This window comes from Lithobates pipiens, unplaced genomic scaffold (genome assembly GCF_037356315.1).
Source record: "Lithobates pipiens isolate NorthernLeopardFrog02 unplaced genomic scaffold, aLitPip1_a1.2 Scaffold_3, whole genome shotgun sequence".
Taxonomy (NCBI): Eukaryota; Metazoa; Chordata; class Amphibia; order Anura; family Ranidae; genus Lithobates; species Lithobates pipiens.
This window is the reverse complement of record NW_027507790.1, coordinates 13,626,040-13,638,115: the sequence shown is the minus strand read 5'-3', so window position 1 is coordinate 13,638,115 and position 12,076 is coordinate 13,626,040. Positions and strand designations below refer to the sequence as shown.

The 12,076-nt window shown below is 40.9% G+C and overlaps 1 protein-coding gene across 1 annotated transcript in view; it reads left to right on the top strand.

Moving 5' to 3' along the window:
• The window catches only part of SART3 (spliceosome associated factor 3, U4/U6 recycling protein), a 40,896-nt gene extending 33,858 nt beyond the window's left edge, over positions 1 to 7,038 (top strand). Inside the window, exons 17-19 of the mRNA XM_077461285.1 lie at positions 4,959 to 5,111; positions 5,447 to 5,634; positions 6,440 to 7,038. Of these exons, the coding sequence (XP_077317411.1) occupies positions 4,959 to 5,111; positions 5,447 to 5,634; positions 6,440 to 6,623 (525 nt within the window). The 3' untranslated portion in view covers positions 6,624 to 7,038. The remainder of the gene's footprint in view (positions 1 to 4,958; positions 5,112 to 5,446; positions 5,635 to 6,439) is intronic.
• The last annotated feature ends 5,038 nt before the right edge of the window (positions 7,039 to 12,076 follow it).

The following is a 12,076-nucleotide window of genomic DNA, read 5'->3' as shown; positions in this document are numbered from 1 at the left end:
AGTCCGTTTCTGGTGCGGAAACTGAGTGCATGGTGTGAACTAGAGCCATTGGAATACATGGAAAACACTGTATGCATTTTGTGCAACAAAAAAAAAACACACAAAACTGCATCTGGTGTGAACTGGCCCCAAGCAAGCTACCTGGTTCCGTTCCAACAGATTTCTATTGGGAATGATCATATCGTTACCTCTACTAGCAATAACTTAACCCTTCCCCCATTCTATCACATGGCGATAAAAACCTAGCTGGGTCAAAATCAAGATGATTATTTTTTTAGATCACCGGATCAGAGCGGTGATCTCTGTGTGTCACGGAGCTGTGCATTGAATTGCCCGGGCGGCTGCAGTAACAATGTCCCACCTCCTGTAATCATGTCAGGCTTATTCTATGTCCCGCCTCCTGTGACAGACGGTACACTGATCCAATGGTGGGACATTGAATCAGCCTGGCATGATTACAGGAGGCGGGACATTGTTACTGCAGCCGCCCGGGCAATTCAATGCACAGCTCCGTGACACACAGAGATCACCGCACTGTCGGGCAGGAGGAGGGAGGACGGAGGACTGGGGACGAGCCAGGAAATCACCCCTGCAATGGGCGGCACCAGGGGGGGTGGAGGCCCGCCCAGGCCCCGCCCCCATTTTCGACCGATATGTTTCGGCGGCCGAAATTTCGGTGCATCCCTAGTCTCCAACTTACAAGCCAAACTCAATGCTCTGTTTATTTGGGCATCTATGTGGCAAATTACGTTTAATGTTAATAAATGTAAAGTTATGCACTTGGGGGCTAAGAATATGCATGCATCATACATACTAGCGTGAGTACAACTGGAGAACTCCATAGTGGAGAAGGATCTGGGGGTTTTGGTAGATCATAAGAATAACATGCAATGCCAAGGTGCAGTTTCCAAAGTGAGCAAAATTCTTTCTTTTATTAACCACTTCCCGACCGCCGCACGACGATGTACGTCGACAGAATGGCACGGGCAGGCATAAGGGCTTACATGTACGTCCTTGCCTGCCCGTGGGTCGGGGGCCCGATCGGGCCCCCGCCCGGTGCCTGCGGCGGTCGGTATTCGTTCGGGAGCGATCCCGGACGAGGGGATGGCCATTCATTCATGGCCACCCCCTCGCGATCGCTCCCGACGAATGAAAATGCTCCGTGACATCACTTCCTCTCCTGTAATGTAAACACAGGAGAGGAAGTGATGTAATCTCTCCTCCGTGTCGGTATTTTTCGTTCCGACACCGAGGAGAGAGGATCGGTGAGTTGCACCAACACGACACTACACAGTAGAACATGCCAGGCACACTCACACCCCCCCGATCACCCCCCCCCAATTACCCCTGCCCCCCAGTCACAGTGACACCAATGTCATTTTTTTTTTTTTTTTTTTTTTTTTTTTTTTTTTTTTTTTTTTTTTTTTTTGCATTGGTGTTATTTGTGACTGTAATAACTGTTAGGGCAGTTAGGGTTAGCCCCCTTTAGTTCTAATGTACCCCCCTAACCCCCCCCAATAAAGGTTTAACCCCGTGATCACCCCCCGTCGCCAGTGTCACTAAGGCTGGGTTCACATTGCAGCGGTTTATGAGAACGAATGTGATTCGCACTGCAGTGCAAATCACATCCGATCTCTGTGCGATTCGAGTTCAGCCATACAGATAGTATGGCTGAATTCGCATCGCACCCGCCGCAAATTCGCATGGGACCCTTTTTTTGGCCCGCAGCAGAATCGGATCGCATGGGTGTTCACACCATGCGATCCGAGTTTGCAGATCGCACTGCGATATGCGAACTGATCTGGGGGTGTCATTAACATTTCACTGACACTCCCAGCAGTTCGCATAGGGCAGTGTGAACTGCCGCCGGGAGGCATGTGATGCGGGAACTCGCCGCGGATTCGTGGCGTTCCCGCATCGCTCCAGTGTGAACCCAGCCTAATAAGCGATCATTTTTCTGATCGCTGTATTAGTGTCACAGGTGACGCTAGTTAGGCAGGTAGGTATTTAGGTTCGCTGCAGCTTTTTATAGCGCCAGGGACCCCCATATACTACCGCATAAAGCCCCCTGATTTCCCCCTAGTTAACTCTTTCACCAGTGATCACCATATAACTGTTACAGGTGACGCTGGTTGGTTAGTTATTTTTTTATCGTTTCAGGGCACCCGCCATTTATTACCTAGTCTCACTAGTGTACCCGTAAATTTAGGGGTGTCTACTTTCCAAAATGGGGTCATTTGGGGGGGGGGGGTTTGTGCCATCTTGGCATTTTATGGCCTTCAAAACTGTAACGCCCTTAGAAAGCCTGAAGGCGGTGCTTGGTTTTCGGGGCCCCGTACGCGGCTAGGCTCCCAAAAAGTCCCACATATGTGGTATCCCCGTACTCAGGAGAAGCAGCAGAATTTATTTTGGGGTGTCATTTCACATACGCCCATAGCATGTGTGAGCAATATATCATTTAGTGACAACTTTGTGTAAAAAAAAAAAAAAAAATTTTTTTGTCATTATTCAATCGCTTGAGGCAAAAAAATTAAATATTCAATGGGCTCAACATGCCACTTATCAATTTCCTTAGGGTGTCTACTTTCCAAAATGGGGTCATTTGGGGGGGTTTTGTACTGCCCTGCCATTTTAGCACCTCAAGAAATGAGATAGGCAGTCGTAAACTAAAAGCTGCGTAAATTCCAGAAAACGTACCTTAGTTTGTAGATGTGACAACTTTTTGCGCAAACCAATAAATATACAATTATTGACTTTTTTTTTACCAAAGACATGTGGCTGAATACATTTTGGCCTAAATGTATGACTAAAATTGAGTTTATTGGATTTTTCTAATAACAAAAAGTAGAAAATATCATTTTTTTTCAAAATATTCGGTCTTTTTACGTTTATATCGCAAAAATAAAAATCGCAGAGGCAATCAAATACCATAAAAAGAGAGCTCTATTTGTGGGAAGAAAAGGACGCAAATTTTGTTTGGGTACAACATTGCATGACCGCGCAATTACCAGTTAAAGCAGCGCAGTGCCAAATTGTAAAAAGACCTCTGGTCATTTACCAGCAAAATGGTCCGGTCTGAAAGTGGTTAAGAGAGGTATGGACTCCAGAGATTAAAAGATCTTGTTTTGCCCCTGTACAAATCATTAGTAAGACCTCATCTGGAATATGCAGTTCAGTTTTGGGCACCAGTTCTCAAAAAGTATATGGGGGAACTGGAGAAAGTGCAGAGAAGGGTAACTAAGATGAGAGGCATGGAGGAACTCAGCTATAAGGAAAGATTAGATGAACTAAATTAATTCTCTTTTGAGAAGAGAGACTAAAGCGGGATATGACCAACATGTACAAATACATAAGGGATCTATATGGTGAACTTGGTGTCAAGTTATTCACTTTAAGGTCATCACAGAGGACAAGGGGATACTCTTTACGTCTAGAGGAAAATGGATTTCATCTCCATATACAGAAAGGTTTCTTCACAGTAAGGGCTGTGAAAATGTGGAATATTCTCCCTCCCAGAAGTGGTTATGGCCAGCTCAGTAGATTGCCCTAAAAAGGCCTGGATTATTTCCTAAATATACATAATATAACTGGATACTAACATTTTATAGGTATAGTTGATCGAGGGAAAATCCAATTGTCTCTTGGGGGATCAGGAAGGAATTTTTTTTTTCCACCTGCTGAAGCAAATTGGCTCTATCTTTGCTGGGGGTTTTCCCCTCCCTCAACTGTGTATAGGATTGTGTATATGGGATTGTTTTTTATTTATATTATTATTATCATTATTATTATTGCTGTTATTATTTTTTTTAACTAGATGGGCTTCTTTTAACCTAACTATGTAAATCTCAGAGTTGGCATATGGGACGAATAGAGGGACCAACGTGTGCAATAAATGTACGAATTATTGAATTGATAGCAAGAAGTTGAGGAAAAAAACAAACAAAAAAAAATATACAGACAAGGTGACACATGACCCCTGATGGTGCTAAGTGTTAAATATTGTTATTCCAAGGAAAAAGAGTAAACAACCCACCAAAAAGACACCCGAAGAAACTCCCAAAGTCTCACACCATCCACATATGTTGACAAATCTTGTGGGAGGTAGATTTACAAGTTTTGAGCATGGTGAAGATAGCTAAATCTACAATGCCTCTATTTCAGAAGCTAATCTGGAAGAGGCCACAGCGTTGGCTGACCAATAAACAAGGTCTTAGTCTCTGAAATGGCATTTCAGAGTGTGGTGCTGAATGCCCTCGCTTTCTATTTTGTGAAATAGAGGAGGTAGTGGCTAAAGTGGAGGGAAGGCATATATCAGGGCACATTGATTCCTTGGCGCCACCAAAGTGCCATCCGATCCTGTGCCCTGGAGAAATATCGGTCCAGCTTATTGTTGAATTGACGTTAGCAGATCCACATCTGTCATCTTCCAATGCAGACATACAGTATACAGGCGGTCCCGGGCTACAAACAAGATAGGGACTGTAGGTTTGTTAAGTTGAATCTGTTTGTAAGTCAGAACAGGTACATTTTTTTTTTTTTTTTTTTTTTTTTTTAAGTAGATCCAGCCAAAAAATCTTTAAGCTTTTTGGATAGCATAGGGAAGAGGTAACAGCCCTGTAATGTTTGTTTTTCTTTCCTTGTCCTTGTTCAGAAGATTTCACCTCACTTTCTGTCCCAATGACAATTGGATTTTGAAAATTTTGGGTTGTTGTGGAAACCAGCCTTGGTGATAAAGCATCAATGGAGAAACCTTTTTCCCATAATGACTCTTGCAGGAGTGACTTTCCCTTCTTAGGGGTAGATTTCCTTTCACTTCCTGTTGACTCCCTCCGTTTGAAAGTCTGATGTTTGTAACTGGGGGACTGCCTGTATGTTGAAAATCCTGCCTTTAGCAGAATATAAACACTCGTTCGGCACACCATAATTTTGGTATTTAACTACATATTTCACTTACTCAGGTGTTCAAGTATAGTACCGCTTTGGAGAAACACAAGTTGTTTGTTTCTGGGTTACCATTTTCCTGCACCAAGGAAGAAGTGGAAGAAGTTTTCAAACAACATGGCACTATCAAACAGATCCGGCTAGTGACCAATCGCTCGGGGAAGCCAAAGGTAATCCATAAAATCTCTCTCTTTCTCTCTCTCTCTCTCTCCATCAGGCAGGAAGTGGTTACATTTTTGTAATAATTTAAACATGTAACTTAGTGTCTCTGTTAAGTTTTGAGCATTGGGTACAGGAGGTTGGATCTTATTTTAAGCTGGTTGTAACAGTAAACTTAACAAAGTGCACTTTCAAGATGGTTATTTTATTTGAAAGCTTAGATTGATGAACAATTGCTAAAGTATTTTGTGTACAAGGAGCCTCTAACTTTTTTGTTGAGTGTGCATCGTTTCTTTCAGTTTTGCAAAGCTTTTAAAGCTGAATTTTTTTACTTTTCTATTTAAAGGGACTTGCATATGTTGAATATGAAAATGAGGCACAGGCCTCACAGGCTGTGATGAAACTGGATGGTACCAAGATTAAGGACCACACAATTCAAGTGGCAATTAGTAATCCTCCTAAGAGAAAACATCCAGAAGCCCCGGAAACTGCACAGTCTAACAGGCCTATGATGCCACGACAAATCTATGGAGCGTAAGTATAATAAGTCATTTAAAGAAACCTCTCCCCTTATTTGTACTAAATGTCAAATTTATATGCTGTAACATTTTTTTTTTTTTTTTTTATTAAACATTTTCCAATAACTGAGAAAAAAGTAACCCCTCCCCATGCTGATCATCTTGGTAATTCCTAATTTAAGCGCCCTTTCTCAGGCCACAAAGCCGCCTCCTCAGAATCTTTTCAGCCAGCCAGTGTTCCCTCCCACGCATGCATATGGAGCACTTCACTCACTTCAATAGAGAGTCTTTTTTTTTTTTTTTTGGCTTTTCTAGGTCCTCTAAATTCATGGAGCTTGCAGCCAAGATGTGTGTTAGGCGCCACCCCAAAGATCAACAAAGCCCTGTTGTTAAGTGTATGCCATTATCAAAATGTTTAGCATGTGCAAGGAGATGCTAAGGGATAATCTCACTGGAAATCATTTATTTGACTAGCTGTTTGCATGTATTAACGGCAATTCCCTGGTATCACCCGTATCTTTTTTTTTTTATAAATATTAGAAAAATCATGACCCCTTTGATTAGAGATACCTCTAAAGCAGACCATTGGAAGGCATTTACAAGTACGAAGGGTATCATGGTGATGGATTTAAGGACTAGTAGGTGCAGGGTAGGGCCTCTCCTCTGGACTTTCCTAAGACGCATTTTTGGAAGATGCTGAAGTCAGAGGGACAGCATAATTGGCAGGCAACTAGCATATTTCCCTCCTAACAGGTTTAACATTGAAGAAGGTTTGAGAAACAGCCCATAATATTGTAAAACATTTTTTTTTTTGTTCATAGAAGAGGAAAAGGAAGAACCCAAGTGACCCTTTTACCCCGTTCCCTGCACCGTCAGAATGCTCCAACAGCCACAAAAACAGAAAATGGCACCCCTCAAGCACAGTTGGGGTCTTTGCCTGGAGGTGAAGGGGGTCCCCAAAAAATGTCGAATGCGGACTTTGCCCGGTTGTTGCTTCGAAAGTAACCAAGAAGCAGGAGATCAGAATGCGCATCATGGGGAAAATGTGAAGAGAAATACCTTTTGTCTTACAGTTTATTTTTGTTTTTCTAGTTACACTTGGACTTTCCTTTTTATGTTTTAATAGCACAGACTGCAGGCTTCCTCATTTCCCTCATATTGAGGCAGGCAAGGCAATGTAGAGGCAGCTATATTGGTCTGTTTTGGATATGTTTTTACACCTGTTATTGCAGAAAGTTTTTTGCTCGCATATTGTTGCGAAGGCCACAGTGGAGCAAGCCCAAAATGGGTATTTTTTATATGTATTACTTTCCATGTCATGTGTGTGGTTTTTATTTTATTTTTATTTTTTTTGGTTTTCCGGAATTCACAAGTTGTTTTGTGTTGGACAAAACTGGATTAAAATATTTGCTGTTTTGAAGCCATTCTATCCATTGTGCTTTTGCCATCTACTGTGCTGTTGTGTTAATGAATTATTATTGTTTTGTAGAACACAATTCACAAGTATGTACAGATTTACTATGTTGTACACATTTTATGATTCACACAGCTTATCTCCATTGGCTACACAAGACCTGCATCTAATTTACAGTGTACACTACTAATACATTTTTATTTCCTTTTTCAATTTAATGCGAAACTGTCTTAGAGCTATAATAGAAAATCATGTACACTTGATCAACACTAATCAATTGCAGCACTTAAAGGGGTTTTCACCTTAATGCATCCCCCCCGTTTTTAGTTACCTGACCCCCGTATTTCCCTCGGCGGAGACCCGCTGTCCCTCTCTGCACAGGGTCCCAGCTCTTGATTGGATAGATTGATAGCAGGGCAGCCATTGGCTCCCGCTGCTGTGAAACAAATCCAATGGCCCGGGGGCCAAGTCCTACATTCGGCGTCTATGGGCTCGAGGGCACGCCTGCAAGGTAACCCCCTGGGAGATCGCTTCTCCTAGGGGGTTATACAATGCAGGGAGGAGCTGCGAGAGCCGCCAAAGGACCCCAGAATTCGAGGATCAGGGCCACACTGTGCAAAACTAACTGCACAGTGGAGGCAAGTATGACATGTTTGTAAAGCTTTGATTTTTTTTATAACAATCACTTTAAGCGCTATTTGTGCATCTTGCAGTATGTATAGAATTGCCTTTAGCAAGAATGTTCCTTGTTGCCCTTAGCAAGAATACTAATACGATTAGAAATTTCTCCACACTTATACTTATGGCTCCATATTATTTCATAATTACGTCTAGGGGGCTTCCCTTAAAGTAGTAGTAAACTATTTATTAACCACTTCGTATCCTGACCAATTCTGACACTTCACCCCTACGTGTAAAAATATACAGTCAGGTCCATAAATATTGGAACATCAACACAATTCTAATCTTTTTGGCTCTATACACTACCACAATGTATTTGAAATTAAACAAACAAGATGTGCTTTAACTGCAGACTTTCAGCTTTAATTTGAGGGTATTTACATCCAAATCAGGTGAACGGTGTAGGAATTACAAGTTTGTATATGTGCCTTCCACTTTTTAACGTCCCAAAAGCAATGGGACAGATTAACAATCATCCATCAAACTTTCACTTTTTAATACTTGGTTGCAAATCCTTTACAGTCAATTACAGCCTGCTTGTTCTTGGGGCATTTTCCCTTCAGTTTTGTCTTCACTGATGTAGTATGTTTTGGATTTCCTTCTCCATACTATTCTCTTCCTATCACTCTGGTACAAGTTGATCTTGGTTTCATCTGTCCATAGGATGTTCCGGAAATGTGAATGCTTTTTTAGATGTGGTTTGTCAAAACTCTAATCTGGCCTTCCTATTTTTGAGGCTCACCAATGGTTTACATCTTGTGGTGAACCCTCTGTATACACTCTGGTGATGTCTTCTCTTGATTATTGACTTTGACACACATACACCTACCTCCTGGAGAGTGTTCTTGATCTGGCGAACTGTCATGAAGGGTGTTTTCTTCACCAGGGAAAGAATTATTCGGTCATCCACCACAGTTGTTTTCTGTGGTCTTCTGGGTCTTTTGGTGTTGCTGAGCTCACCGGTGCGTTCTTTCTTTTTTAAGGATGTTCCAAACAGTTGATTTGGCCACACCTAATGTTTTTGCTATCTCTCTGATGGGTTTGTTTTTGTTTTTGCAGCCTAATGATGGCTTGCTTCTCTGATAGTGACAGCTCTTTGGATCTCATATTGAGAGTTGACAGCAGCAGATTCCAAATGCAAATAGCACACTTGAAATGAACTCTGGACCTTTTATCTACTCCTTGTAAATAGGATAATGAGGGAATAACGCACAGCTGAGCAGCCAATTGTCCCATTACTTTTGGTCCCTTAAAAAGTGGGAGGCACATATACAAACTGTTGTAATTCCTACACCGTTCACCTTATTTGGATGTAAATACCCTAAAATTAAAGCTGAAAGTCTGCAGTTTGTTTGTTTCCTTTCAAATCCATTATGGTGGTTTATAGAGCCAAAAAGATTAGAATTGTGTCTGTCCCAATATTTATGGACTTTTTTTGCTCGAAAAAAGATTATATAATTTTTTTTTTTTTTTTTTTTTTTTTTTTTAGCAGAGGTCCTATAGAATAAAATGCTGGCTTTTTTTTTGTCGCACTGTATTTGCGCAGCGGTTTTTCGAACGCAATTCTTTGGGAAAAAAAAAACCCACTAAGGAATTAAAAAAAAATAATAAACACAATATTTACCACAATTCTTTTGTAAAATGTGAAAGATGTTTACGCTGAGTAAATAGTAATCTATCATGTTTTTAAAATTTGCATCTGCCCATGGAATGGTGGCAAACTACGGTGCTTAAAATTCTCCATAGATTTTCTGCAGATTTTTGTCTTCAGATTTACCAAAACCATATAATATGAGGTTAAACCTTTAAGCGTTTCAATTTGTATGCAGTCAGGCAGGCCCTTGCACTACATGGTTTTGGTAAATCTGAAGACAAAAATCTGCAGAAAATCTAATAGTGTGTATGGGGTCTTACACAGCAGGTTTGGTGCTAGAATGATTGCTTTCGCTATGACGTTCGTAACAGTACCTCACATGTGTGGTGCAATCACCATTTACATATGCATGCAGGAGTAATGTATGCCATCAAGAACTACAATCTAGTTCAAGGTTATCTGCTGCTGTTTCTAATTAAAAAGTATAAATGTGCATGCACATTAGAAGTAAACACTGAGACACGTTCAGCTCGGTTACTTTTAACTTCTGGTTTATTTCTGGACGGTGTCAATTAGAGGTTCGACCGATATGGGTTTTTCTCTGGCCGATGCCGATACCGATATTTAGAAATCGCCACGGCCGAAATATGATGCAGATTTTTTTGGGCCGATATGTTAGGCCGATTATTTATTTTTCCCCCTTCATCTCATAAAATCTAACAGTTAGACACCTTTCCCACTGGGGCGTTTTTCAGGCGCTTTAAAATAGCGCCTGTAAAGTGCCTGCAACATGGCTCCCCTGCAGTCTGTGTGGAAGCCCCGAGTGCTTTCACACTGAGGTGATGCACTGGCAGGACGTTAACAAAGTCCTGCAAGCAGCATCTTTCGTATGGTGTATACCGCTCCTCCACCACTCCTGCCCATTGAAATGAATGGGCACTGCTGCCGAAGCACCTGCAATGCGATTTGGCAGCGGCGCTTCACATGCACATTTAACCCCTTCCTGGGCCGCTAGCTGGATTATAAGTGCCCCGCTAAAATGACGGTAAAGCGCCGCTAAAACTGGCAGCGTTTACCGTCAACGCCTGCTCGCTCCAGTGTGAGAGCAGCCTTAAGTGATACAGAAAATGTCTTACATTTATTAAACAAAACAAACATCCAAACAGTTCACTTGTATGTATAATTTAGAATATATATATAATATATATATATTCATTTTTTTTTTTATATATATATATATATATATATATATATATATATATATATATATATATATATATATATATATATTACACAAAAGGTAATCAAAACTTTTGGATGAAAAAAAATGGGCTAACTTTACTTTTTTTTTTTTTTTTTTTAAATTGTGTATTTTTTTTTCCCCAAAAAATTTAGTTTGAAAGACCGCTGCGCAAATACTGTGTGACATAAAATATTGCAACAACCACTATTTTATTCCCTAGGATCTCTGCTAAAAAAATATATATAAGTTTTGGGGGTTCCAAGTGAATTTCTAGCAGAAAATACAGGATTTTTATTTGTAAGCATCAAGTGTCAAAAAAGATTTAGTCTTTAAATGGTTAAACTGAGAACTCTACACACTGAGTTGAGTTCATTCATTCAAGTGTAAACATTGTATCTTTTTGATCTTTTCTTGGCAGACTGCCCAGAGAGGAGACAAGTCGCTTCACTCAAGTCTCCAGGCAACTTACACTGACTTCTATTACTGAAGTCATTAGCAAGTCGCGCTGAATATATCATCGGCCTTTTTTAACAGCACAATCGGCCGATGCCGATTAATTAAAAAACGCCAAATATCGGCCGATATATCGGTCGACCTCTAGTGTCAATATTTTATACAGAAAGATACGTTATTGCTATGTCAGTCTAATTGGTACATCTTATTGGTTAAAATACAAGAGAAATTGAGAAACTTGATGCTTGAAGTTTGGTTGAAGCTGGTTCTGTTATCTCATATGCATTCTTCTAACGCGTGGGATGTAGGGTTCCGACGCCATCTTTAGCTCCAAACAGAGAGCCAATCTGTATACTACATAATAAGTAAGGAGTTGCATAGAAACATGTATACACATAAGCAAATAGACATTTTATGATTATCATTATATACATTACATTTCTTCACAGTCCCCCCTAAAATGGCTATTTTCTTCTGTCCCTCATCTAAAGGTCCTACTCACTTGGCCCATTCTCCTCAGCAACTCTTTTAAGCTGTATATCGAGTTAGGCAGCAACTAGTTTACTACCCCCCTCGATACAGCTGGAGAAGGGCAATCAGGTGCCATCTATCCCTATAACCCTATAGGATTGTGAGATTTTGGACAAGGAGTGACTGTGGAGGAGTGAAGGGTTTGTCATCCTCAATCATAAGAGGGTCCTCTTCTTCTTGGTGGAGAAATGTAGGTGTGCTGTTGTCTACAGCCTTGATCATTAACTTCTTTATGAAATGTAGAATACAGCATACAATCAGGGCTAAAAGAACCAGGATTATTAGTACCGTTACCGCTATATAGGCGAGCACTTTTTGCCAGCCACTCATCCAGCTAAAATATAGATCCCATGGGTCTGTAATACCCGAGTTCTTCAACTCCAATCTACATTCTTGTTGACAGTTATTATGGGGATCAAAGATTCAAAACCAGCTTTTACCTGATCACTGGCTTTGAATTCATCAGGGACCCCCTTAGCCTATGACATGTACAAATGAGGATCAAAGCTTCCGGAGAGAGCTGCTCGCTTCCTCCTCTGACT